Here is a 25,821-nt window from a genome sequence, read left to right on the forward strand (position 1 = left end):
ATTTCTCAGGAATATAGACCTGGATGCGACAATCAGCTGGAGAGCGGAGACCCTTTTGACAAGGCATGTATTCTTCAACTTACCACAGATACCGACCAAATCTTTTTTTTTTTTTTTTAAGATTTTATTTATTCATGAGAGACACACAGAGAGAGACAGAGACACAGACAGAGGGAGGAGCAGGCTCCATGCAGGGAGACGTGTGACTCCAGGATCATGCCTCAGGCTGAAGACAAGCGCTCCACTGCTGAGCCATCCAGGGATCCCCCCAAATCTTTCCTTTTAATTTTGTATATAGAGGTTAGGCAGACTACCTGTCATTTTAAGAAAATATTGTTTAGTAAGTAAACATAAAAACACCTACATTTTGTGCTATTATGAAATACTGGTATAAAATAGATTAAATCAAAATAGAAAAGGCAAACTGAAGGGGAGAGATGGGGAGCTGTTTGGTGGTGTAACGTTTCAGCCATGCAGGATAGGGGGTTCTGGGATGTGTTACACAGCATGTGCATGTGGTTGACAGTACGTACTGTACACTTGGAAGTTAATGAGAGGGTGAAAGCTGTGTGTTTTGCCACCATAAATAGAATCAATATTAATTGATGTTAATCACTGCATTAACCCAAGTGAAAAAAAACAGGACAAAATAACGCAGAAAAAGGACTTGATGAATTCAGCAAAAACTTACCAAACTATAAAAAGAAGGAAACTTCTTTAATATGATAAAGGGTAGCTACAGTAAAGTAACAAGTAATATTGGTCAAACAGTCAAAGTTTTTCACCTGAGATCATGAAGGAGATAAAAATGCTCACTATTCCACTTTAATTCAATACCGTATTTGGCATCCTTGGCCAGTAAGAAAGTAAAAGAACAAACTGGATAAGGAAAAAAGGACAAGGGAGAGCAGGAGGTTGGGGCTCAGGCTTGAAGATTCCAAAGCAAGCCAAATCACAGTAAGACAGAGTACAATCACTGCAAGAAAAAAAAATTTTTTTAAGCCAGCAATTTATGAGAAACTGACAGAATGCTAAGGTGGTTTCCTTTACCTTACTAGAAATGTCTTTGATATTAATTTGAAGTATTCAATAGAATGACCCTTTCCCATATAATTAAACTAATTTACATTTTTAGACATTTCTGTAGAATATATGTTATCATTTGAAGTAGAGAGAAGACCCAGTGTCTTAGTAAATAAACTGTCCTTAAGTATATGATCTGTGATCAATTCAGGAAGACTAAGTTTACTACAACTTGCCAAGCATAGACGATTTAACATATTTTTTGAGGGGCACCTGGGTGGCTTAATTGGTTAAGTGTCTGCCTTTGACTCAGGTTGTGATCCCGGGGTGCTGGGATCGAGTCCCACATCAGGCTCCCTGCTCCATGGGAATCCTACTTCTGCCTCTCTGTCTTTCATGGATAAACAAAATCTTTTAAAAAAAAAAGTATTTTTTGTTGGGAGAGGTGGAGAAAAAAAGCAGAACAGAGAAATGATCTGTCCAAACACAAAATCCTGTCACTTAACATTAAAATTCACATGTTCACAAAAACAAAAAAAATAAAAAATAAAATAAAATTCACATGTTCAAAACAGCTTCCAAATGCTGAAAACACAAGCCACTTCTCAGAAACTGTATTAAAACCCATTAATAACTACAACATTCAATACATTACAACAAAAAAGCCCCTTATAAAAAGGAGTCCATGTATTCAGTTATTGGACAATCCCAGTCTCTCTTCCACGCATTCCTGGAAAAAAAATACGAACAAATGTATCTTTTGGGTATCACAGGGCAATCAATCCACATCTTGCTCAGGTCAGGCTCTACCATCCACTTCAGTACTGAGGAAACGTTCCATCGATTTTGGCAGCCCAGGCCATGAGGCCACCCACAACATCCTGAACTGTTAAAGATTCTAACTCCTGGACTGCTGTCAAAGACTGCAGGATCTTCACGGCTTTCTGGGAGTCATTGCCCAGTTTGCAAATCACATAAACTGGGAAAGCTGCCCCTGCCTGTGCGCCCTGCTTCCCTTCCCGGATTGCTTCTCCTAAGAGTTTCAGGCTCTCCGCGTTCCTCCGCTCCAAGTGTTTCAAAGGAATGTGCAGGGCATGAGGCAAACGACAGATGTCCACCTCCACTTGAGGTCTGACGTCCAGCAGCAGGTGGGGTGAGCCTGAGTCCAGAAGTCGCTTATAGTCGGCGACCGAAACTCGCTCCTCTGGGCTCAGCAACTGCAGGGAGCGGCACTTATCGGTGGCCGAGGAGCCGCAGAAGGCTTCGTAGTCCTGCAGGGCAGTCACAGTGGGCCGCTCGCCGCAAGCCGCACAGTCAAGCCTGCGGCTCCGAAGCTGAATACAGCGAAATTGGCCCCTGAGGGCATCAAAGATTAACAGGCTGCGACTGTAAGACGGACCCAGACCTGCTGCGATCTTCAAAACTTCCAGCGCCTGCAGGCAGCCCAGGACCCCAGTTACGACACCGAGCACCCCGCCATCCGCGCAGTTGGTCACAGTCTCCGCTGGGGGTGGCTGGGGGAACACGCAGCGATAGCAAGGGCCGCCGTCGTAGTGGTACACCGTGATTTGGCCCTCGAAGCGCAGGGCGCTAGCGGACACGAGAGGCCGGCCGGCTAGCACACATGCGTCATTGACCAGATAGCGAGTGGGCACGTTGTCAGAACAGTCGGCCACCACGTCATAGCGGCGGACTAGGTCTAGCGCCGTGGCCGGCGTCAGCGCTTGAGCATAGGGCACGCACTCTACCGCGGAATTGAGGCGGCGCAGCGAGGCAGCGGCCGAAAAGGCCTTAGCCTGACCGGCCAGCGCCTCGCCGTGCAGCACCTGCCGGGCCAAGTTGCTCATTTCTACTACGTCGTAGTCCACAAGGCCAAGGCGGCCTACGCCGGCCGCGGCCAGGTACTGCGCCAGCGGGCAGCCGAGCCCACCGCAGCCCACGACGAGCACCGACGCGGCGGCCAGGCGCAGCTGTCCGTGCACTCCCAGCTCCGGGAGCACCAGCTGCCGGCTATAACGCAAAATCTCCTCCCGAGACAGAGCGGCCTTCGGCGGCAGGGGTGACACCGGAACCAGCCGCTCTGGCGCCTGCTCCGCCAAAAGAGCCGCCGCCAGTCTCTGCTTCAAGGAACTCAGCTCCTCCTCACGCCGGGCAACTTCTGCCTGCAGAGCGAGCACCTCCTCCCTGGAAGCCATGGCGCCACTCCCGGAAGCCGTCCTGAAAGGCATTTCCGGTTCCGGCTTGCCGTCTCCTAGCGACTGGAATAAACTAAAGCGTGGCCACGGAGTTTGGGGGGAAAGTGAGAAGTAGACATGAACCTCACGAAGAAACGCTCAGATTCAACATTAATGTTTCACGGTTCCTGAATATTTCCAATGGAACCACGAAGAGAGCTTTAGGAGAACTAGAACCCTTCCCCCTAAACACACACACATAGCCCGTCCCCCCCCCCCTTTCCGGATTTGGTACGGTCCGACCCGTCCCCTTCCCGCGCCGCGTTGACGTCATTCCGCTTCCGGCGACTCGCGCAGTTCCGCGATGGCCTCCGAGGAAGCGAGCGGTAGCCTTCGTAGGTCTCGGCGGGAGCCGGAGGGGCGCGCCCCGCGACAGGACAAGTATTCGGTGCTGTTGCCTACCTACAACGAGCGCGAGAACCTACCGCTCATCGTGTGGCTGCTGGTGAAAAGCTTCTCCGAGAGGTAGCGTGCCCGGCCTCCCTCCCCGAGGAGTGAGATGAGCTGGCTTCGCCGGCCCGGGTGTCGGCGGTTGGCTGCGCGAGGCGGCTCTGCGCGGCCTGCCTTCGGCTCTCGAGGGAAGCCCTGGAGAGGAGGCCACCCTTGGGGCGAGCAGACGCGGATGCTTCTGGGGTTGTCTCGGGGTCTCATGCCTGCCCTTGGGTGTTGTGAGACACCCCGTTTGTTGTACACTCCCGTCCCCCCTCCCCCTTCCCCCGTGTGCTTTCTCTTGTTTTCCTTTTTTTTTTTTTTTTTTTTTTGATCGGGTTGGGCACCCTTTGGTTTGCAGCGAGGTTGAAAGCTTGACCTCCCTCTTTTACTTCTAGGTGGTCAGGATGCGGCAGGAGCCGGGAGTCTAAATGAGCACGCTCACTCCCGCCCCCGTGCCGAGTGCTTATGTAAGCATGAGGTTTGATCTCTGTGGGTTAGGGAGCTGCTGCTGCTGCTGCTGCTGCTGCTGGGCTGGGCAACTTCGTTGGTCACTCGTGGATGTCTGATAACGGTCGTTAGAAACTGGAGCTTTTAGAGTTTGAATTTGAAAGCGTTATACGATATATTTTTTTAAAAAAAATTTTTTTTTTCCCCAGAAAAATCCTGGTATTGGTAGAGAAGTAACTTGTTTTAGGGTTGCACCAGCGGGATCATGGGTGGGACGGATGGATCTCTGAAGGCCTTTCCATTATCAACACGGACCAACTTAGGAAATTAACTTTTGAAAATGAGACCATATTCCACATGACTGTGTTGTAGTGTAACCGGGTCATCCCTGGACGCAGATTATTTCTAGGACTTTTTTGTTTTCCCCTTGTTGACGTTTGCTTTACAAATGAAAACAGGGGCTTTGTTCACACGGTATTTTCCAGCATTTAGATAAGGGCTCAACACATAGTGGGGGCTTACTTATTAGAAGAATGTTGCAACAAATAACACCCATACTTTTACTAGTGTACTGGGGATAAAGTCTTCAGGATAGAATTGCTGGGTCAACAGATGTGCTTAAAATTGACAGTTATTGGGATCCCTGGGTGGCTCAGCGGTTTAGCACTTGCCTTCCGCCCAGGGCGTGATCCTGAAGACCTGGGATCGAGTCCCACACCGGGCTCCCTGCATGGAGCCTGCTTCTCCCTCTGCCTGTGTCTCTGCCCCCCCTCCCCCCGCCCTGTGTCTCTCATGAATAAATAAGTAAAATCTTAAAAAAAAATTGACAGTTATTATGCAATTGCTTACCCCCCCCCCCCCCAAAAAAAGGTTGTACCGACTTAGGACTGTCATTGGAAGAGTGCCTGTTTCCCCACCAACCAGTCAACCTGAGCTTTAGTAAACTTAACGTTTTTGGAAATGCTACTCTCCAAACATTGCTGTTTTGACTATAATTATTTCATTGGCATAATTATCTCAATGTGCCTGGCTCCTCATAGTTTTTTTTTTTTTTATAATTCATACCTTTTCTCCTTTTTTAAATTATCTTTTTATTTTGGTTTCTATAAGCACTTTCCACAGAGAAATTGTCATATCGTCAATCTTGTTCAGTGTGTCTTCTGAGTCTCACATATTTTTTGCCTTAATCAGAGATGTTTAATGAAGGAAACGATTTTCATTTCAGATGAAGTCAAATTCCTTTAACTACCTTATCCTCAGGTGGTCTGGGCACCTTGAAGTGAGAGAAAGTATAATTTGCTAACAAATGACTTCATTTGTTTATGAAATTTAGCTCTTTCAACATATCAACTAGAGTCAACATCTTACATATTTCTGCTTGTAAAGCAATTGCCCAAAATAAAGCCCCTCGAGCAACTGAAGTCCTGGTATTTACTCTTAACCCATAGGCTGGGTTTGAGTTTAGCTTTCTTCCTAGTTTGTTAGGGCTTTTTTTTTTTTTTTTTTTTTTTTTTATTATTTATGTATTATAGTCACAGAGAGAGAGAGGCAGAGACACAGGCAGAGGGAGAAGCAGGCTCCATGCACCGGGAGCCCGATGTGGGACTCGATCCCGGGTCTCCAGGATCGCGCCCTGGGCCAAAGGCAGGCGCCAAACCGCTGCGCCACCCAGGGATCCCTGTTAGGGCTTTTTTAAAGCATTTAACTGTGGAATGTGTTTTCTGGTCAGTTTTCTTACATGTTTTTAGTATAGACCAAGAGGAAACAGTGTTGCAGGAGTTTTGCCGCGCTTCCTATAGTTTCCCCGTAAGTTTCCCAATACAGTAATAAAAAAAAAAATCTTCTAAAACAGGGTAGGGGAAAAAATAGTGATCACATGTACAACCAAGAATTGTGTTAGCTTGTTTTTAGAATAGAAACTATAACATAAAGTGAATGGAAAGCCCAGAGAGAGATGTTTATTTTGAAGCACATTGAAATCTTATGTAATTCTGTGTTTTTGTATTTAATAGTGTGAGATAATGGGTACAGCTATAATGGTGTAAAAGATTGACACCATTTTATTTTTTTAAGATTTTATTTATTTATTCGTGAAAGACAGAGAGAGGCTGAGACACAGGCAGAGGGGGAAGCAGGCTCCATGCAAGGAGCCTGATGCAGGAATCTGTCCTAAGACCCTGGGATTACGACCTGAGCCAAAGACAGATGCTCAACTGCTGAGCCACCCAGACATCCCTATGTCACCATTTTAAAGAGGTTTTTTTTTTAATGGGTGAAATGAAATCATATTTGTTCCTCATTATGTTATTTAAATCTATTTGGGATTAAGTTTAAGAGAATATTCACTTAGCTCAATCAACTTGAGATATCTTCTAAATGTACTTTTGAAATATTTTTTATAACTAAGATTTGATATTAAGGTTATACAATCCTATTTCTAAAGTTTGTAAGTAAAACTTTGTGATATCATATATATAATTGCTCTGATTTTTTAAACTAAAGAGTATATTTTCTGAGAATTTTTTTAATATCTCAGGACTTCATCATAGCATTTTTCAGCAACATGCTGAGTTTGGAGGTGAAATACTGAATGCTTGACATTTATTTCATTTGGTAATTGAAGTTTTCCTTAGTGATTACTCTGACAAATTCCCCTTATGCTCGTAAGAATAAAGAATTAGTAATTTAAAAATATTTTTTAATTTGAGAATGTTGTCTCCAAACAATACAAACTTTCACTTTTTTTAATTTTAGTGGAATCAATTATGAAATTATAATCATAGATGATGGAAGCCCAGATGGAACAAGGGACGTTGCTGAACAGCTGGAGAAGATCTATGGGTCAGACAAAATTGTAAGTCGTGAACATTTTTTTTATATCACTTGTGTTTGTCTAGGGGAAAGATGAGAAATGACAATGCTTAAATTCAATCTATTTTTTTTGGAAACTGAAACAATAGAAAGCATTTTATACACTTGGAATTCAGATGCATTTTCATTGTGCTTATTAAAGTTTTATATGCCTTTGGTTGTTGGGTCAGTAGTAATTTTACAGCAAAGTAGTCAACCTTTGTTTTTTTGTTTTTAAAGATTTTATTTATTTATTCATGAAAGACACACAGAGAGAGAGAGGCAGAGACACAGGCAGAGGGAGAAGCAGGCTCCATGCAGGAAGCCGGATGTGGGACTCGAGCCCGGTACTGTGGGATCACACCCTGAGCCAAAGGCAGACGCTCAACTGCTGAGCCACCCAGGTGCCCCAAGTCAACCTTTAAATAAACTTTTTATAACTTACTCTGCAGATAAGTTTCCTTGAAGGGCAAAATTAAAGCATGATACTGAATTGATAAGGAATGTTACTGAACTAGATTGCAATTAGTAATGCATGTCTTGATCTTTCTGGCTCCCTTTTTCGGAACTATAAAACCTTGTTAGCTGGGAAGGGTGATTGTTTTCATGTGGAATTTGGCATTCCTATTTTTCAGAGCACTTGCCATCTTTCTTTTTATCTGTAGAACAGTTTGACCAGAGTGGATTGACTTTCTAAGTCTTAAATTTTAGATTTTCCCACAGTACTTTAAAGGATGTTGTTTTTCTACTGGAGTAACTTAGATGTAGAATTCATTTTATAATGGCTTTATAATTTTTGTTTTTGATCACTGGTTTATTTTTATAATGGTTTGTATTTATAAGTGTTTGAATATACTTGTGAGGTCAGCTTTTAGATAATTCTTGGGCCAAAAGCATTCAATTAAGTCCAGATTTAATTAGAAAACACATTCTAGGCATTGGGTATTTTACACATAGAGTTTTTCAGTCTTGGCACTATTGACATTTGGGACCTAATTCTTTGCCTTGGATGGGGGGTAGGGGCTGTAATAGGACATTTATTTATTTTTTATTATTTTTTAAAAAGAGATTCATGAGAGAAAGAGAGAAAGGCAGAGACACAGGCCAAGGGAGAAGTAGGCTCCCTGTGAGGAGCCTGCTGTGGGACTCAATCAGGACCCCAGGATCACACTCTGAGCTGAAGGCAGACATTTAACCACTGAGCCACCCAGGCATCCCTGTAATTGACATTTAAATCATCCCTGGACTCTACCCACTAGATGCCATTAGCAGCCCTTCTCCCCAAGGTGGCAACCAAAATGTCTCTTGAGTAGCATCAAATGACCCCTTTTGGGCAAAATTGTCCCTTCCTCCCAAAAGAGAACCATCAGTATAGACATAAGCAAAAATCTCTTGGAGAACCTTTATTGATATTTGCATTTTAAGAAAAGGCAATTAAGCATTATAAAAAGCTTTCACTGGGTACACATGTTCTTACTTAATCCTGACAGTGAAATAATTTTTGTTCAGTTGGATGAGGTGGTGGTCAGTAGGAACAGTTTAAAGGAAAGATGTTGACTCTCATACACATGGTAAATCTCTTCTATGCTAGTTATTCTTTCCATATCACACATGGGTAACTCAAAGATCTATCACACCTCCAATTGTCTGAATATCTCCTGATGTACAGGAGGAGATTAAAAATTGACAGATTTTCAGCCTTCTAGTAGTAACAGGTTCATTTTTTGGTTAACAGTTCCCCAGTTTTTCTTTAGAGACTGTGAACCAATGGACTAAATCACATTTGTTATTATGTAGAATACTCTGAGTTATATGTTGTTATTTAATCTGGGAGCATCAACCTGACAGTATTTTGAATACTTTTGTCAGAGAAACTTCATTCAGCCTTGAGTTGTAATTGATTGGTTGATCTTAGGGTATGTCTACTAAATTGAGCTTTTTAAATTCTAAAACAATGTGGCCCTCAAAAAGTTCCATTTTTCCCATCAACCCCATAAAATTCAAAATAATGAGGAAAAAAATTGTATCAGGATTAGGATTTTCCTGTATTACCAGGGAAATCCCGTTCCTTCATTATTTTATTACTGACTTTTGAATCATTTAAACTAGAAAATTATTCCCCCCAACAATATCAAGCCATGCTGTGGATGGTGCTTACTTGCTTTTAGGTGATGTGTGTGTTTAGTTGGGAGAGGAGATGGAGAAAAATTATTGAAGATTTCTTAGAATATCAAAATATTCAGCATGGATGCTTTGTTCATTAGTCTTTCAAACTGGTTAAAATGAATATTTCAGAAAACAAAGTTGTTTTTTCCCTTTAACCTAAACTGAGATGAGAGTTTGTCACTTTCCAAGGTTACACAGCTAACCGTGAAGATGGGACCCTAGAAAAATTGAAGGTACATATCCTGTATTGTTAACCAGGGTTACTGGGCAGGAGGGTCTGAGATTAGGCTTCAGCCTTTCCTTGTTGAGCGCATCTGTTACATTTGATTTAGGTCATCTGTTTCAGCCTCCAACTTGAGATTAATTTAAGTCACCTATGTTATTTCATAGTTTAGTATTTTTACAAATTGTTATTTTAACAAAATATATGTTCATTAATTTAAAATGTCTAATACAACTGCGGGATTGAAAGATTGATTTCTGTTGTTTATCCCTAAGTACCAAAATATTATCTAACAGAAAGATCAGTACCTTAATGTACAAAAACAGCCTTTCTTAGCTGAAGATTTGTTTTTCTTTTCATTCTTCTTTATTTCAACTTTTTGAATTTGAGAGTGTGGTCCACTCAAATATTGTGTGATCCTAGGTTTTCTAAAGTGTCATCAAGATTTTTTATGACAAGAATTTTATACAAAATAATTTTTTTGTTAAACAAATTATAGCATCACATGAAGTATTTCATAAGCAGTTGTGGTAAGCATTCTTCAAAGTATGTCTTGTGCATACTTTCCGTGAGCTCACAATGGTTCTCCTTATGGTGCATTTCACTACTTTATGCCGTCCTCATTAACCTGAAGGGGTGGAAAAGGGAGGGGATGAAACTAAGGATTGGAAAGTAAAGCAGTGAAACAATGGGAACTTTTTATTGCATAATAAATGGAAAACTACATTCTTGTTATAAAATGAAAAAGTTACTGATAGAACTGAAGTTGCCTTTGATGAGCATTTTTGTGATCTACCTCCTAGCCCCTTCTCCAGGGGAGACCCCAGTCAGCAAGTTGGTGTGGGTTGCCTCAAACCTTTGTGCATGTATGTATGTGTGTCTCCATTTGTAGAACTAGGCAATGTAGTGTTTTTTGTTTTTAAATATAAATGCAATCTGCCTCTATCATTCTGTTGATTTTTAATTGTAGCTGAGAGATTTTTTTTTTTTTAATTTATTTATGATAGTCACACAGAGAGAGAGAGAGAGGCAGAGACACAGGCAGAGGGAGAAGCAGGCTCCATGCACCGGGAGCCCAACGTGGGATTTGATCCCGGGTCTCCAGGATTGCGCCCTGGGCCAAAGGCAGACGCCAAACCGCTGCGCCACCCAGGGATCCCAAGATTTTTTATCACTAAATTATCTCATTCTTTTAACTCTTCCATAATACTCTATCATATACAACATGATTTATATTTTATAAAAACTTGAGAGGCGGACACTTGACGGGATGAGCACTGGGTGTTTTTCTGTATGTTGGTAAATTGAACACCAATAAAAATTAATTTAAAAAAAAAAAAACTTGAGAAAAAATTTTTCTAGTAGGAAAAATCTAAGAAAAGGATTATAGAAAATCTAAGGTGAACTTTAATGGATTTGTTTTTTTCAAGGCAGATACCAGGTCAATATTTTGTCAGTAACTATCAATCAAAATCAAAACCTAACATAACTTTTTTTATTTTGTTCACTGAATGTCTAGTTTTCTATATAAGAGCTAATTGAGCAGGAGTGTATTTTATCTGCGTTCCTCCCCAAGACCTACAGGAGTTTGCATGAAGTTAAAAAAAAGAAATTAACTGGTTGAATTGAACAGAAAATACTTTGTTTAGAGATTTGCAGTCTGAGGTAGCCCTCTTATACCCTGGCATACGCAGAAGGGGACAAGATAGGCTCGGGAGTGAGTTTGTTTGAGCCCCGTACCTCAGAAACTTAGAGTCAAAATCTTAGCATTCTACTTTTTCATAAATTTCCAGACAAAAGAAAAAAGCTAAACAAGTAAGTCAAGATTTATATATGAAGCAAAATAATAATAATAATAATAATAATAATAATAATAATAGAGTAAGTGATTGACAAACAGTAAGAAAAGAAAAATTTTAGTTTTCTTTTTGGGCATTTAATTCTTAAAGTCATGTCATTGAGCCAGTAGAGAATGTAATGAGGTCTCCAAGCATAAAGTCAGGATAAGTTGATGCAGTGATGGCAGCCATTTAAAATCATAATAGGAATTCAAAGAAATAAGTGTGCATACTCTTGCATCCAGTGATTCCGCTTTTATCATGCCAATTACAGAAATAACAGGATTTCTGCAAAAGGATATATGTACAAGTATCTTTATTATAGCAATATTTGTTTTTGTTTTTGTTTTTTTTAATTTATTTATTCATGAGAGACACACACAGAGAGAGAGAGAGAGAGAGAGAGAGAGGCAGAGACACAGGCAGAGGGAGAAGCAGGCTCCATGCAGGAAGCCCGACGTGGGACTCCATCCCGGGTCTCCAGGATCAGGCCCTGGGCTGAAGGCGGTGCTAAACCACTGAGCCACCCGGGCTGCCCTATAGCAATATTTGTAATAGCAAATACCTGGAACCAACCTGACTACCATTAAATAATGACCATATATTGTCTGCCTTGTAACCTTAAGCCAAAGAAAAAAGAAATCAACATAAATAAATAAAATCACAACAGGAATTGAGAAAACAAACGTAGCTATCAAGTACTCCAAGAAGTTATAGGATAAATGAGTTAACGGGATGCCTGGGTGGCTCAGTGGTTGAGTGTCGGCCTTTGGCTCGGGGCGTGATCCCGGGGTTCCAGAATGAGTCCCACATCAGGCTCCCTGCATGAAGCCTGCTTCTCCCTCTGCCTCTCTCATGAATAAATAAATAAAATCTAAAAGAAAAAAAAAAGAACAAATGAGTTAAATCCTTGGTTTTCTTGGGGGAAAGAATCAACAGATATTCAAAATGATAAATCAAGTAATAGACATAACATTGTTTATATACTATTTTCTGGTGGATAGCTCCAGAAAAAATGTTCAGCATATGACCTGCAGGATTAAAGTGAAAGAATGTTGTTTTTCCAAGCTGTTAAACTATTTGATTTGTTACTAAACATTTTTTTGCTTTGGCAAAAAATGTTAAGCATACTTGGCTGTAAGGTCTAATAAATGCACCTATATTTTAATTTAAAGGAATAAACACCTATAATAAAGTTTTTTTTGTTGTTTTCTTGGGTTTTTTTGTTTTAGTATTTGTGTTAAAATGCCATTTCTTATTCTTGCAGCTTCTGAGACCACGGGAGAAAAAGTTAGGCCTAGGTAAGTAGAACCTCTTACCCCTCATACCTGCTCCTTGCCTTGGTAAGATTTTCCAGTGTGTATTTTCCTAATTTGGAACAAGGCCAAAATACAGTGACCTCCTGTGATGGTTTTTAATGATCTTAATGACATCTAAATAGTTTCACTGGAGTTGCCTGTATCAGTCAAGGTCCACTTGGGAAAACGGAAACCACTGTCAGTCTTTCAGTACAGGGAATTTAATACGAAGAATCTGGTTACATAGGTGAAGGAATGCTGAGAAGCCAAATGGAACAGTGAGGCTACTCACTAGTAATAGCCAGAGGTTGCTTCCATCCTAAGAATGGAGCAACAGTTGGAAGAGATGGTGTTTTTGGAGCCCAGGAACCTAGGCTGTTTAGAAGGGGGTACAATGATGAAGTGGGGGATCCCTGGCAGGAGCTAGAGCCATGGAGGATATCCAGTCATTGCTGGGAGGCAGGGTAAGGAGCATGGGGGCACATTTACACTTTTCCTTTTCTCTCTCCTAGAAACTATCCCCTCCTGCCTCCCAAAACTATCCAGTTGAGCCAATTGAAGAGACCACCTGGGAACTGTATTTCCATCAATGTAGAGCAGATTAGGGAAGGGCCAGAGAAGGTATCTGAGTGCAGATGTTTTGAACCAGCACACCACTTTAGCCATTAATCTTTGAAAATTTCTTTATAAGTTGCAAAAAGTTATTCTTTATTTTTAAAAACTTTTCTAGTTTTTAAACAGGGTTATAGAAAGTCTCAGATGAACTAAGTCATTCTGAGATGAATATGTCAGTGCCTTGATTTCTGTTGTTGGTTACAGTTACTTATGTTGAGAAGTGGTATAATTTCACTGAAAAATTGGAAGCACAGTTCTTAAAAATTGAGTATTTGCTGTCTTGAAGACCATCAGTTCTCATGTATCATCAAGTGTTCTGAATATCTGAACCCAGAGGTTCTTTGAGATTGAAATTATCTGGGACCTGCCATGAAAGCAACCAAGAATTCCTGACCAGTCAGTGGAAATCCAAAAAGCTGTGATCCTCGCTTTTTCCAAAAGAAATTAGAAGAGTTCAGCCTTGTTATAAGATACTGTGGTGGTTTGGAACTAGAGAATGCAGGAAGCCCCAAATCCCCACTTATCCTTATCTGCCAGGTCCCTGGGGAACTTTTAGGCAAGGAGGTGGCTAAGTAATTGCAGGCTGCGCCTTTGACCCCAAATACCAGGCCAGGGCTCTAGTGACACTCAGTGGGTAGCTTTTGTGGAAATCGGCCAAGAGTGATGGGAAAAGCAGAAGCAGGGAAATACTTGTTGGCTGGGCATCCAAGCATCAGAAGGTGATGCTTGGGACTAAGGTGAGGTTGGAGATGAAAGAATGGAACAGAGAAGTGTATTTAATAGAGAATAAATAAAGATTTAATTATAGTTTAGTATCGCCTTTAAGGAACTAATGATGCTTTTCAGATGCTTAATTTCTTCCCTGTTCAGGTATATATTTAAGCATTTCTGACAGTTTTCTTTAATATATTCATTTTTAGGAACTGCGTATATTCACGGAATGAAACATGCCACAGGAAACTACGTAATTATTATGGATGCTGATCTCTCACATCATGTAAGTGGTATCTTTCTTTATTAGTTATTCATGATAGTCTAAGCCTGCTTTACTCATCTAATGTTTATTTTTTCTAAATTTCAGCCAAAATTTATTCCTGAATTCATTAGGTAGGTATTTTTAATATTTGAAAGAATTATAATTCAAATCATTTATGTTAATTTGGGACTTATTTTCATTTTTTACTAATTAAAAATGCACATGCTATTTTAAGTTTGCTGTCGGAAATGAAACCAACATGTAGATCTGAGGCTCATAACTAGAGATATGTGACTAAATGAAATATTTTCGGGATAGTCAATAGATAATTCCTTTATTATCTAATCTAAATTCTCCCAGACTACAGGAAAAGATGGCAGGTGACTTCCCTATTAAGGGAAATTTAGCCCTGTATCATAACGGTAAAACACCATGAACAAATAGGGTTTATTCCAAGAATGCCAGAATGGTTCATCATTAAGAATTCATCCATATAACTTATTTGTCACATTAACAAAGCAGTGTGGTTAAGTCTATAGATATTAAAAGGTAATTCAATAATTGTACTTGCCACTTCTAATAAAACCTTGAAAATAGAAATAAAAGGAAACCACCTCAATTTGATAAAGACAGCCCAGTCCTAACAGCCATCTTACTAAACGATGAAATGTTGAATCGTTAATAAACGCATCAAGGTAGACATACCAGCTGTCATTATATATTATGTAGACATTTTAAGTGATGTGAGAACAAGAATTTAGTGTAAACCTTAATAAAGCATACAAAATTGTATTTTGCAAGCAATATAGTTGTATTAGAAAATCCAAGACAACTTGAAACCACTCAGAATAAGAATTTAGAAACTGTTCTATATTGAACTAAATATACTAAAACAATTAGGTAATGTTACTCTCTTATTTCAATTACTTCAGCAAGATCTCATTAACAGATGGGAAGAAACTCATTCTTTTCCTTGCCCATTAAACCGCTATGTAATCTGGCCCTTGCCTCCCTTTCTGAGCTCATCATTGTGCTCTTCCCCTCCACTCGCTGCTTCAGGCATACTCCTTCCATTGCTGTGTCACACAGGGTGCTATGTTTTTTTGCCTTAAAATGCTCTTACCCTGGGATCCCTGGGTGGCTCAGAGGTTTTAGCGCCTGCCTTTGGCCCAGGGCATGATCCTGGGCTCCCGGGATTGAGTCCCGCGTCAGGCTCCCAGCGTGAAGCCTGCTTCTCCCTCTGCCTGTCTCTGCCTCTCTCTCTCTCTCTCTCTCTCTCTCTCTCTCTCTCTCTCTCTCTCCCTCTCCCTCCCCCCACCTCTATGTCTATCATGAACAAATAAATAAATCTTTTAAAAATAATAAATAAATAAAATACCCTTACCCTGCTCCTTAATAGCCAGCTACTTCTCATCCTTTGATCTCTGCATAAAGTCACCTCAGAGACATCTTCTCTGCCTGTATAATCTAATTCCCAAGAGCCCCTTTGACCTGAGAAGGAAATGGAACCAGGGGAATAGAAAATGTGTGGAAGATACAAAGAGGCCATATGTAGAAGAAAGACCAATGGCTAATAAACCTAAGGGAAGACACCCTGGGATGTTGTCAGGGAAACACGAAGCGAGATAACTGTGGCTGTATTTTATAACCTGTTAGTTTATCATAATTACAAACTTAAAGAGCAGCGCATCTAGCATAGATAAAATGGCAGGAAATGGACACACACAACTATTGCTGGAGGAAGCATGAGTTGCTACAACCTTTTTGGAAAGTAATTTCTGGTGATAACTGTTCAAAATATTTGGAACATTTGTTTCCACTTTGGGTTGTATAAGCACCAGGATAAATATTTGTAAGAATGTTGCCACACGCTATTCATTGTGGTTGTGGTATTGGGGGGTGAGGAGACCCACCATGAAAACAACCATACAAGTATATGGGTCCAGTGTTCTCTGGGATATTTTTACAGCTATTAGAAAGAATGTCTTTGTGGACCTATAGGATATCCATGATTCCATTATGTATATTGTTAACTGACAAAAGGTAGAAATGTACCTTTTGGGGTTCCAGTTTTGTTAAACATCCAGAATCCCTGGGGTTTATATGTGTCTTCATTTCTCTGGAAGGGGAAAGGTATGGCGAGTTACCAGGCTGTTTTAGCACTGTTTACTTAATGGGGCCAAGAACAGAATGGAGGGGGATTACGTTTTAGGATGGTTTCACATGGTGCAATCAGCAAATACGACTGTTTTTTAGTTTTAGGAATTAATAAAGGAAAACAGGTTTGAAAATCTTACTTTGAAAGATTTTTCGGTGATATAGTTCATCTGTTTTCTTGGCATTGTTTTTCTTGGCAAATCTTAAAAGTTCTTCTTGTGTAGCTCAAGAAAATAACTATTGAAAGGTCAATAGCTTTTTCTAATTGACAGCTAATTTATTTTTTTTCAACAGGAAGCAGAAGGAGGGTAATTTTGACATTGTCTCTGGAACTCGCTACAAAGGAAATGGAGGTGTATACGGCTGGGATTTGAAAAGAAAAATAATCAGGTATATACACATGCTGCGGTTTCTATAGTTTTTATTGTAACTATTGGAAATTCGTTTTTGATGGGCATTTGAATTACATTACCATGCTCCCTTGGGATTTCTGAGATCAGATAGTAAACTTCCAATATGGACTCCCAGATAGCTCCTTATGTACAATTTTCCCCATGATTCAAGTATTTTATATTGGATATTTTTCACTAAGGAAAAATCAGCATAAATCTTTGAACCTTTGTTAGAAATGGACTAATTAAGCAAAATTAATTTTACTGGATCTTCAGCTTTAAGTGAACCTATTTGTATTTTCAGACTAAATAAGTGGTCTTTTTTATATTTATGTGCACACATTGTGTGTGTGTGTGTGTGTATAATCATTTATAAATGAGACACTTTATGATTTCAACTTTCACTAAGCAGCATAAAGTAGGGAGGCTTCGAGGTTAGACCTGGATTAAAATCCTGACTGTCATTTAATTCCTGTGTCACCTAGCATAATATATTGTACCTTTTCTGGCTTTATTTCCCTCAACATAAAATGAAAATGGAAACAGAAAACAGTTTCAGTTTCTATTATTATATTACAAACTATGTTAAAGTTTAGTGACTTAAAACAAGTATTATTTCTCTCAAGTCTGTGGCTTGGCTAGTGGCTCTGCGGGTTTCACCTGGGCTCGTCCATGCAGCTTCTTCAGCTGGAGGGTCAGCTGAGCTGGAAGATTCAAAATGTCCTCATTCACATATCTAGTAGTTGGAGCTGGTTGTTGTCTGGGGCATCTCAGTTCTCTTGCACCTTCTGGAAAGCTAGACCAGCTTCTTTACATGGCATCCTAAGGGCAGCATCTAAGAGTACCAAGGCTGCAGCAGCAAGACCTCTTGAGTCTTAGGCTCCAGGGCTAACAGTATTATTGTTTTGGCCAAGGCAAGCCCATAATCAAGGGATGGGGAAAGGAGAATTGAAAGACCCACAAAGAATTTCTGACCATATTTAACCTATAGCACCTTTTTGTAGTTGTTGGGAAGATGAGATCTATTTTAGCCTATAGCCTATATATATATTAGACATAGGGATCTATGTCGCTTACTACCTAATATATGACAGCATACCTTTATATGTATTCTTACTAGTATTAGTGCTTTTTATTACTCTTTTCATTCTTATTGAAGATCCTGTTAATCTCAGTTCTGACTGTTTTAACTGTGGAACCTTGGGCAAGTCTTTTAAGACCTGTAAGAGTCTCAATCTTCAGTGAAATGAAGGGGTTGGATAAAACAGTGGTTTTTAATCCTGCTGAATATTGGAATCACATAGAGAGAAAGTCATACACGACTGTTCCTTGTCATTTTCCCATTCTCATGCACACACTGTAGACTGGATCTGTCCCATTTTCATTCACACACTGTGTGAATGGATCTCCATGGGTGGGGCAAAACAGTATTTTTCACAGGCTCTCTGTATGATTTTGTTTGTTGTGCAGCCAATGTTGAGGCCAACAAGTGAGTGATCTCTCAGGCCCTCTGAATTTGGTCATTGCAGCTCTTATTTAAAATTAGGGAGTCCCAGTCAGAGACCCTTTACAATTTTTAGTTGTATTGAGTAGCGTTTGTCATTAGTTGTTAATGTCTACTCTGACTTAGAGTATATACTCCTGAGAAAGATTATGTAATTGCTTGCCCACAAACTCATTTGTATAGACTAGAATTTGAATCCAAGCCTGTTTGACTCTTGCTGCATTTTAATGTTAAAAACCCCAATTTAAAAATACATTCACTTGATAGAGGTACAAATATATATGTATACGTACACCTATATACACATATGCTCACTTTCCTTTGACTAAACCCATTTTGAGGGGTAAGCTGTATCCTAGAATTATTGTTATTGGAAGCAACTTGAAAGGGAAAATGTTTTTGTTAGCCATTATCTCAGCTATATCCCTAACCATGTTATCTGTATAGAAATAATCTTAACTAGGGAGGCCATTGGTAGTTACCTAGGCTTTGGAGAGAAGCTCTTCTTTCCAGTCTGCCCCAGAAAACTTTTTTTTCTGAATTAGAGCTCACTAAAATACCTGTAATACGAAAGTCACTTTTTCCAAGAGTATTTCAGATCTTTTTGAAAGGTTAATAATAGCTATTAGTAATAGCTTGAAATTGATACTTAGTTGTGTTTGAAGTACATATGCTGTCATTGTTATAGACTGGATGTCTTCTAAAATGTATGTGTTAAAATACTTTACCTTCAAAGTGTTGGTATTTGAGGGTGGGGTCTTTGGGAAGTAATTAAATTTAGTGACCGTGGGGCACTCATAGTGGGATTATTGCCCTTTCAAGAAGAGACCAGAGAGCTTGGCTTCTGTTGCCCTCCTCCCCACTGTGAGCACATTGCGGGGAGGGCAGCCTCTGTAAGCCAGGAAGAGGGTTTTCACCAGAAACCAGGTCAGCTACACCTTCATCTTGGACTTCCTAGCCCTCAGGACTGAGAGAAAGAAATATCTGTTGTGTTAGCTACCCAGTCTCTAGTATTTTGTTATAGTGGCCCAAGTAGACTGAAACAGTCTCAGAATGAACCTTTGTTCAATTTCCAGAGAGTGCCAGAAACCAAAACCCTTTCGACTTACATACCTTCTTTTTTTTTAAAAAAGTGCCATTTTTATGCAGACTGACCTGTTGCCTGATTGAAACCCATGATCCTTTGTGCTTATTAGAATCTGAAAAGGAGACTCCAAATCCCTGATCCCTTTTGCTGTCTGAGAGATGTTCATAATTCTAAATGAGGACTGTTGGCAAACATTCAAGTTGAATTAAAAATCTGTTATCTTTCTTACCTAAAGCTTAAAAGAATGATTGTTTTATAGGTGCTCTCTAAAGTCCAAAGGATAAGAGTCCCTATTTTCTCAAAAATAAGAATATCAGATCTTTTACTGACTAAACTTTGTCTTCTATAAAATTGACATTTTTGTGAAATAGTGTTGCATGTATGAATTAGTGTAGCAGTTTTAGCACTTTGATCTTCAACGTGTTTCTCTTTGTTTCGAAAATTATTTCATAAAGAAAATCTAATTGTTTTATTTAAAACAGCCGCGGGGCCAATTTTTTAACTCAGATTTTGCTCAGACCAGGAGCATCTGATTTAACAGGAAGCTTCAGGTACAGTAAAAATTTGTGGTTTTATATTTTCTATTATTTCCAACTTCTTGCCTAAATTTCTTCATATACAATGGCTTATTTTTAGAAACGCTTTTCATTTCTACCCTATTTTTGTTTTGGAACACACAGAAAAAGGCAGACTGAAGTTCCTTAAAAGTTGCTAATGAGGACTGAGCATCTTCTTAAGGAAAAATGTACTTTCTAAAGAGCATCAAAGACAGGGCTTAGGTTAGTATGCTTGTTAACATTCACATTGGTGCTCAGCCCTTAGCAGGGGACCCAGGGAACCAAGGTGGCTACCCATTGCTTATTCAGAACATTGCTATCACTGGTAATATGCTCCAAACAACAGCACCTCTTCCAGCAATTTTCTGCAATTTCTATGAATATTTATAGCACTGTCCGCAGAGTTTAAAATGTTAATGTTTTGGGTGTTTTCAGTTACCTTGATCTCCAAATGTTTTTTGTTTTTTAAGATTTTATTTATTTATTCAGGAGAGACACAGAAAGGCAAATATGTAGGCTGAGGGAGAAGCAGGCTCCCTGTGGGGAGCCCGATGTGAGACTCAGTCCCAGGACCCTGGGATCACGACCTGAGCCAAAGGCAGACACTCAACCACTGAGCCACCCGGATACTCCTCTATATGTTTTTAATTTTAAAAAGAAATTCTTGTTTAATTGGAACAAAGCCTCCTTCCAGGTTGGGGGGAGGGTAATTTATCTCTGAAACTGTATGTTGCCTGTCCAAACTTCATGCATTAGTTGATAATTTATATTACTTGGCATTTGCTTTTTTCCATTAAGTAATGTTAATTCTTTTGTCCTTTGTTAAAATTGACTAGGTTAAGATAGGAACCTAGGGGGAATCCCTGGGTGGCTCAGTGGTTTAGCGCCTGCCCTTGGCCCAGGGCGTGATCCTGGAGTCTTGGGATTGAGTCCTGCGTCGGGCTCCCTGCATCGAGCCTGCTTCTCCCTCTGCCTGTGTCTCTGCCCCTCTCTCTCTCTCTCTCTCAAATAAATAAATTAAATAAATCTTAAAAAAAAAAAAAAAAGATAGGAACCTAGGCATTGCAGGATTGAGGCAATCCTGGGAGGATACAGCTGTTACCATTTGAGGTCACAGTTAGACACCTGTCATGGGCAGATGTGCCGCCCCACTTTAGATGGGCTGCAGGCCAAACATAGCCCATCAGATTTACAAAGAGAGAGCAGCTGGGAAGTCCTGTGGGTGAACCCAGTCACTTTCTTCAGGAGCTCCCTGTTATTAAGTCCCCTAAAGGGACTTTGTTTATCCCAGGTTAATTTATTGAGTAGATCTTGGGAAATAGAAACTGCTCAGACATTTATGTGGAAACACCTGTTAATTACTGGGTTTGCTCTTGTCATCTCCTTTATATTGTTGATTAATCATCATCTATCAACTCTATTGTTACAATATTTGAAACCGGTTTTCTTCAGTCAACTTTAAAAATAAATTTTAAAATTTAAAGCTAAAACCAGTGGGTGGTTCTGCTTCAAATTATTCACTTTACTGTATTTTTACAATTTCTGGTAGTATGGTAGAAAAAAAATTTCCTAAAAGATACTAAAAATTCATTTTCAAAATTATTCTAAATTATTTACTAAATATTTCATGACTGTTCCGGTTCAGGACAAATGTATCATAATCATAAGCCGTGACAGTTTTTCTATATACAAATGACTAATGAAAGTTTTAGGTTTATAAATAACCAGTGAACTTTCAAAAAGTCAAGATACCTATAAACAAGTATATATCTAGGTGTTCACGTATATTTTAATTTCTCACAGGTTATATCGAAAAGAAGTTCTACAGAAATTGATAGAAAAATGTGTTTCTAAAGGCTACGTCTTCCAGATGGAGATGATTGTTCGGGCAAGACAGTTGAATTATACTATTGGCGAGGTAGGCAAACTGATGGTAAATAGTATGTTGTATTCCTAATAAAGAAACAGGTTTAGACTTCTAGTAAAAAGTTTAACTTGCATGACTATTAAATATATGAAGTGTTCCAGTTGTTTAGAATATCCATGCACCAAAGGGTGAAAAGTCACTTTCAAATTAAGTACATTTGACCTACCGAGATTTAAAACATTAATAAGAAGGCACCATTCCCTTTTAAAGAACTAAAAGTTGCTGGTACCTTCTGCATCTTGCTTGCCCTTTCTTCTGACCACTCAGCATTGTGGGATGAATGTGTTTGCTCCTTTTCTTTTTCCCATAGCCAGGAGCCACTCAAATCATGAATCCATTTGCCATTTTCTATGAGTAAATGAAGAGGACAGGAATTATGGGGACAGGAAGTGGTCAGTAATATTTCCAGCTAGCTAGTGAGCTCTTAGGAAAGGCTCTCCTCCTTTAACCCTGATGCCTTACTCATAGCAAGAAAATAACTAGAATGTCATATGTCTCCTGTGGAAGTGTTAAGATTTGTAACTTAACACTAAAACATAGTGACAGATTTAATGGACTACTGAAAAAATTAAGTGAAAGGCCATTTTACTTTTGGAGTATAATTTTTTCTCAAAATACAGGTTAAAACTTTGTCAACAGCTTAATATTCAGGATCATTGCTTTTCATATGGGTGTAGATTTGGTTCATAAGACTTATTTTTAGGTAATGAAATGTTTAAAGATTTGGAGGTACAGTTTGCTGTAAGAATCATGTAATTCTGAACCAACTTGAAGGACTTACTATCATAAGACAAATCTTATTTGTATTGTATTGTCGTATGCATGCTGTGCTTTCTTGTATTTTTGAAGACTGACTTAACGTATATATATATATATTTTTTTTACTAGGTTCCAATATCATTTGTGGATCGAGTTTATGGTGAATCCAAGTTGGGAGGAAATGAAATAGTCTCTTTCTTGAAAGGATTATTGACTCTCTTTGCTACTACATAAAAGAAAGTTATTCATTATACTTATCATGTTGAGTTCATTTAAACATAAAAGAAGCCTGGTTGCTGATTTTTATAAAATGTACTCTTAGAGCATAAATCATAAGGTAAGGTAAATTTCATACGAATCTTTTTTTCTGAGGAAACTCCATTTTATATGTCAAATTAAATTAGAAAAGTGAGCAGTGTTTTCAATTTTCATTTACATTTTGCTGTATTATTAAGACTTGTAAATAAATGTATTGGGTTTTTCAGAAAATACTGAGCTTTCATTAGAGTATGTGAGCGCAGAATTTCTTACATGGTAAAGACTTTGAAGTATATTAAAAAACTGGATTCATAGCTCATTGTAATAGATACCAGAAGTAAGAAGAATGTTAATTATATTCATGAAATATATATGGCTGTTTCTGTATATATGAAGAAGTAGACCCCTCTGCCCTTTCTTTAAAAATGTATCTCAAATTTCTTAAACTAGATAAAACAATATGTTTAGGCCACAATTTCATCTGTCAAAGCAAGCTTATTTAAAATACATATTGTGAATTGGAAACTTGACATCCGTTGATTGCATAGCTACTTTTTTTTCTATCTTCAGCAGTACCTTCTATCAGTAGGAAAAAATATTGATGACATTGAGGCATCAGTAGTCTTGATGACTTCAATACTTAGCTGCTATAGTATTTTTAAACATCTTACTAAGCTTTAAGTGTTCCACCAGTGAGTGCACTGTTAAGTTGTTCATTAAAGCCAGCACACATGTTCTGTTTATCTACCTTCTCTAAGCTAAATGTTTCAAAAAAAAATTTTAACTGTAGCATAGCTTAGGGAACACATGGTATCTTTTAAATTTGTGGGAAGGCATACTTTGAGCAAATAAGCTTAAGAGCAGGTTGACGTTCCTTTGCAAGGAAGAGACATCTCTAAGTTATTTAATAAGCATATTTATTGAACAGTATTCCTAATTACATTTTCCTGGCTTAATTTGACTGCTAAAGAAATTTAAAGTCTGATTTTTCAATTGCATTTCTAACAGATCGTAATCAGAAATTAATATCAGACTATAAAACCTTTGGTGTCATTTTGAACATTACCTACTCCCATAGTTGAATCCATGGGACACATTCCAAAAGGGCCTCTACTATTCTATGTCCCTTTTACAAAGAGCTGTTTAGCTATCCAGCACACCAGGGGCCCACCTTCCTTGGGGAAGTGACATCTCTCATCATTAATAACTAGAAAATTCATCACTGTTTAATGTAGAATTAACCTAATGTAATAGAAATACAATACTCTTTTCTGTTGAGTGTTAAGATTCTCCTCTTTTTCATCTAAACCCAAAGATTTTATTGTCAAGTATATGGAGCAGAGATTAACTACCTCAGAGAACTCATTATAAATTATTGCCTTCTCAGACCTCACTAGAGTAGATAGCTATCTTATGCCTTTTTAATCTTTTAATCTTACTCCCATAGTCACAACACTGTCACTACTAGAATTTATAGTAAAGAAAGTATTTAAGCAGTGAAGACTTTTATCATGTAGAAGTTATTTAGAAAAGAATCTGGACTATTTAGATGCATTTCTGTAAGACATCTGATGATTTAAACACTAAAATCTCAAACATTTATATGTGAACCTAGCATCTCTTTTTACTTTGTAAATTAGTCCAAGGATAAAATCCAGATGTTTTCCCTTTGTATTATCACTGTATGAACTCTATACCTAAGGAAAACTAAACTTGAGATAAATGGTTTTGCTGATTTCATAGTAGATTTTGCCTGTCTTCTGTAACATGTAATTAGATTCTTCATCTTTGTTTCTCTAAATCAAATGCTTGTGCCACCCTCTCTCACACACACACACACACACCCCCCCTTTTTTTTTTTAACTTTTCCAGCTCTTGTTTTCCTTTGAAATACTGATTTGGCTTTTAAAGATTTATCTTATCACAATTTCAGAAACTAATGGAATTCTGTATTGGTTCAAATGGCTTGTTTAAACCTGCTAAGTGAAGTCTTAGACATTGAGCTATATGTAACCACAGTCTGTACTATTTTCAGTTTAGTCAGAATCTTTGAGATGTTAAGTACTGTTTGAAACTGTTTTAACTTGAAATTTAGAGAAACGGCCAAAGATCAGTGTATTTACAGAGCACACCTTAGGAAAACAGGCTTGGTTAATCCTTCATGATGGTGTTCCTTACTCTTCAGTATGTTTAGCCAATGACATACTCTTAGATACAGTCTACTCCAAAAGGTGGGTTCAAAGATGTTGAGACAGCGCGTTGGTTGGGATTGACCTAAATTTACACGAGCTGTCCATGTGCTGTCTTGTGACGTCCACATTGTGGTAACGCTAGAATGACTGTCCTTGGGACCACAGTTGAAGTGTAGTTTTTGAGCATCTTCTGGAGGCCCATCAGCAGCACCTTTCTCCTCTTCAGGCTTCACCGGCCCAGAGGCCCCAAACGCTAGGCTCCCATTTGTTTTCTTCAGGCCAAAGAGAAGAGCCCATCTTTGACTTGGAAGAGTCAGCCCCTGTCCACTAGGTAACCCACCCGCCGGGAAGGAACCGGGGCTCCGTGGGCTCGTGTCCCATCTCCAGTCGGTGTGTGAAGCACGAGGCCCTCACACCTCTTTTAAGGCAGGAGGCATCGCGCTCGAGCGGCCAGGTGCCCCTGCCCTTCCCGCTGCTGCCCGGCCCGGCCCGTGAGAGCGCAGGCCTCCCAGCACGTGGAGCCGCCGGGCTGCCCACACGCCCCCTCCCGCCAGATGTAGTCCAGGCCCAGCTGGGCCCGCGCAGGGATCCCCGGCACGGCCACCTGACTGAGTGCAGGGCGTGCTGCGGCCCGCTGCTGGTGCCTCCGCCGCCGGCGCTGCGGCCAGAGGAAGGCGCCCGCCGTGCACACGGGCCTGGAAGCGCACTGCGGCCATTATCCGCGGCGCCTCCTAGTGGGTCAATGGCAAATCCTCTTGGTTCTCGCGAGAGCTCCCCCTCAGTGGGGATTATATAATTTCCCTTAGGTGGGGGTGCTGGTGCCACCCTCCCTCCCAAAAAGTTAGGTGCAAGCCCAGGTGGGAGTGAGAGAGTGGTCCCTGGGGGA

General features: G+C 39.7%; 2 protein-coding genes across 3 annotated transcripts; one reads left to right on the forward strand and one right to left on the reverse strand.

Annotated features, from left to right (window-relative positions):
• Positions 1-698: 698 nt before the first annotated feature.
• On the reverse strand, positions 699-3,251 carry MOCS3 (molybdenum cofactor synthesis 3). The gene has a single exon (XM_026014728.2). It carries the CDS (start codon positions 3,249-3,251, stop codon positions 1,842-1,844), a length of 1,410 nt encoding a protein of 469 aa, XP_025870513.1. The 3' UTR covers positions 699-1,841.
• Positions 3,252-3,452: 201 nt separating this feature from the next.
• DPM1 (dolichyl-phosphate mannosyltransferase subunit 1, catalytic) lies at positions 3,453-24,483 on the forward strand. 2 transcript variants are annotated; one of them, XM_026014666.2, is made up of 9 exons: positions 3,453-3,722; positions 6,891-6,990; positions 12,481-12,514; positions 14,047-14,123; positions 14,208-14,233; positions 16,554-16,649; positions 19,725-19,793; positions 21,603-21,717; positions 22,615-24,483. In XM_026014666.2, exons 1-9 carry the CDS (start codon positions 3,562-3,564, stop codon positions 22,717-22,719), a joined length of 783 nt encoding a protein of 260 aa, XP_025870451.2. In that variant the 5' UTR covers positions 3,453-3,561; the 3' UTR covers positions 22,720-24,483. The 2 variants fall into 2 exon arrangements, 1 of the variants encoding a protein (XP_025870451.2); XR_011996864.1 differs by lacking the exon at positions 14,208-14,233 and having other exon boundaries at positions 3,532-3,722.
• The last annotated feature ends 1,338 nt before the right edge of the window (positions 24,484-25,821 follow it).

Source organism: Vulpes vulpes, chromosome 14 (assembly GCF_048418805.1).
Source record: "Vulpes vulpes isolate BD-2025 chromosome 14, VulVul3, whole genome shotgun sequence".
Classification (NCBI taxonomy): Eukaryota; Metazoa; Chordata; class Mammalia; order Carnivora; family Canidae; genus Vulpes; species Vulpes vulpes.

Coding starts and splice junctions, on each gene's coding strand:
- DPM1 (XM_026014666.2), top strand. CDS start 3,562: ATGGCCTCCGAGGAAGCGAGCGGTAGCCTTCGTAGGTCTCGGCGGGAG. Junction 14,124..14,207: donor ATGCTGATCTCTCACATCAT/GTAAGTGGTATC, acceptor TCTAAATTTCAG/CCAAAATTTATTCCTGAATT. Junction 21,718..22,614: donor TGAATTATACTATTGGCGAG/GTAGGCAAACTG, acceptor TTTTTTTACTAG/GTTCCAATATCATTTGTGGA.
- MOCS3 (XM_026014728.2), bottom strand. CDS start 3,251: ATGCCTTTCAGGACGGCTTCCGGGAGTGGCGCCATGGCTTCCAGGGAG.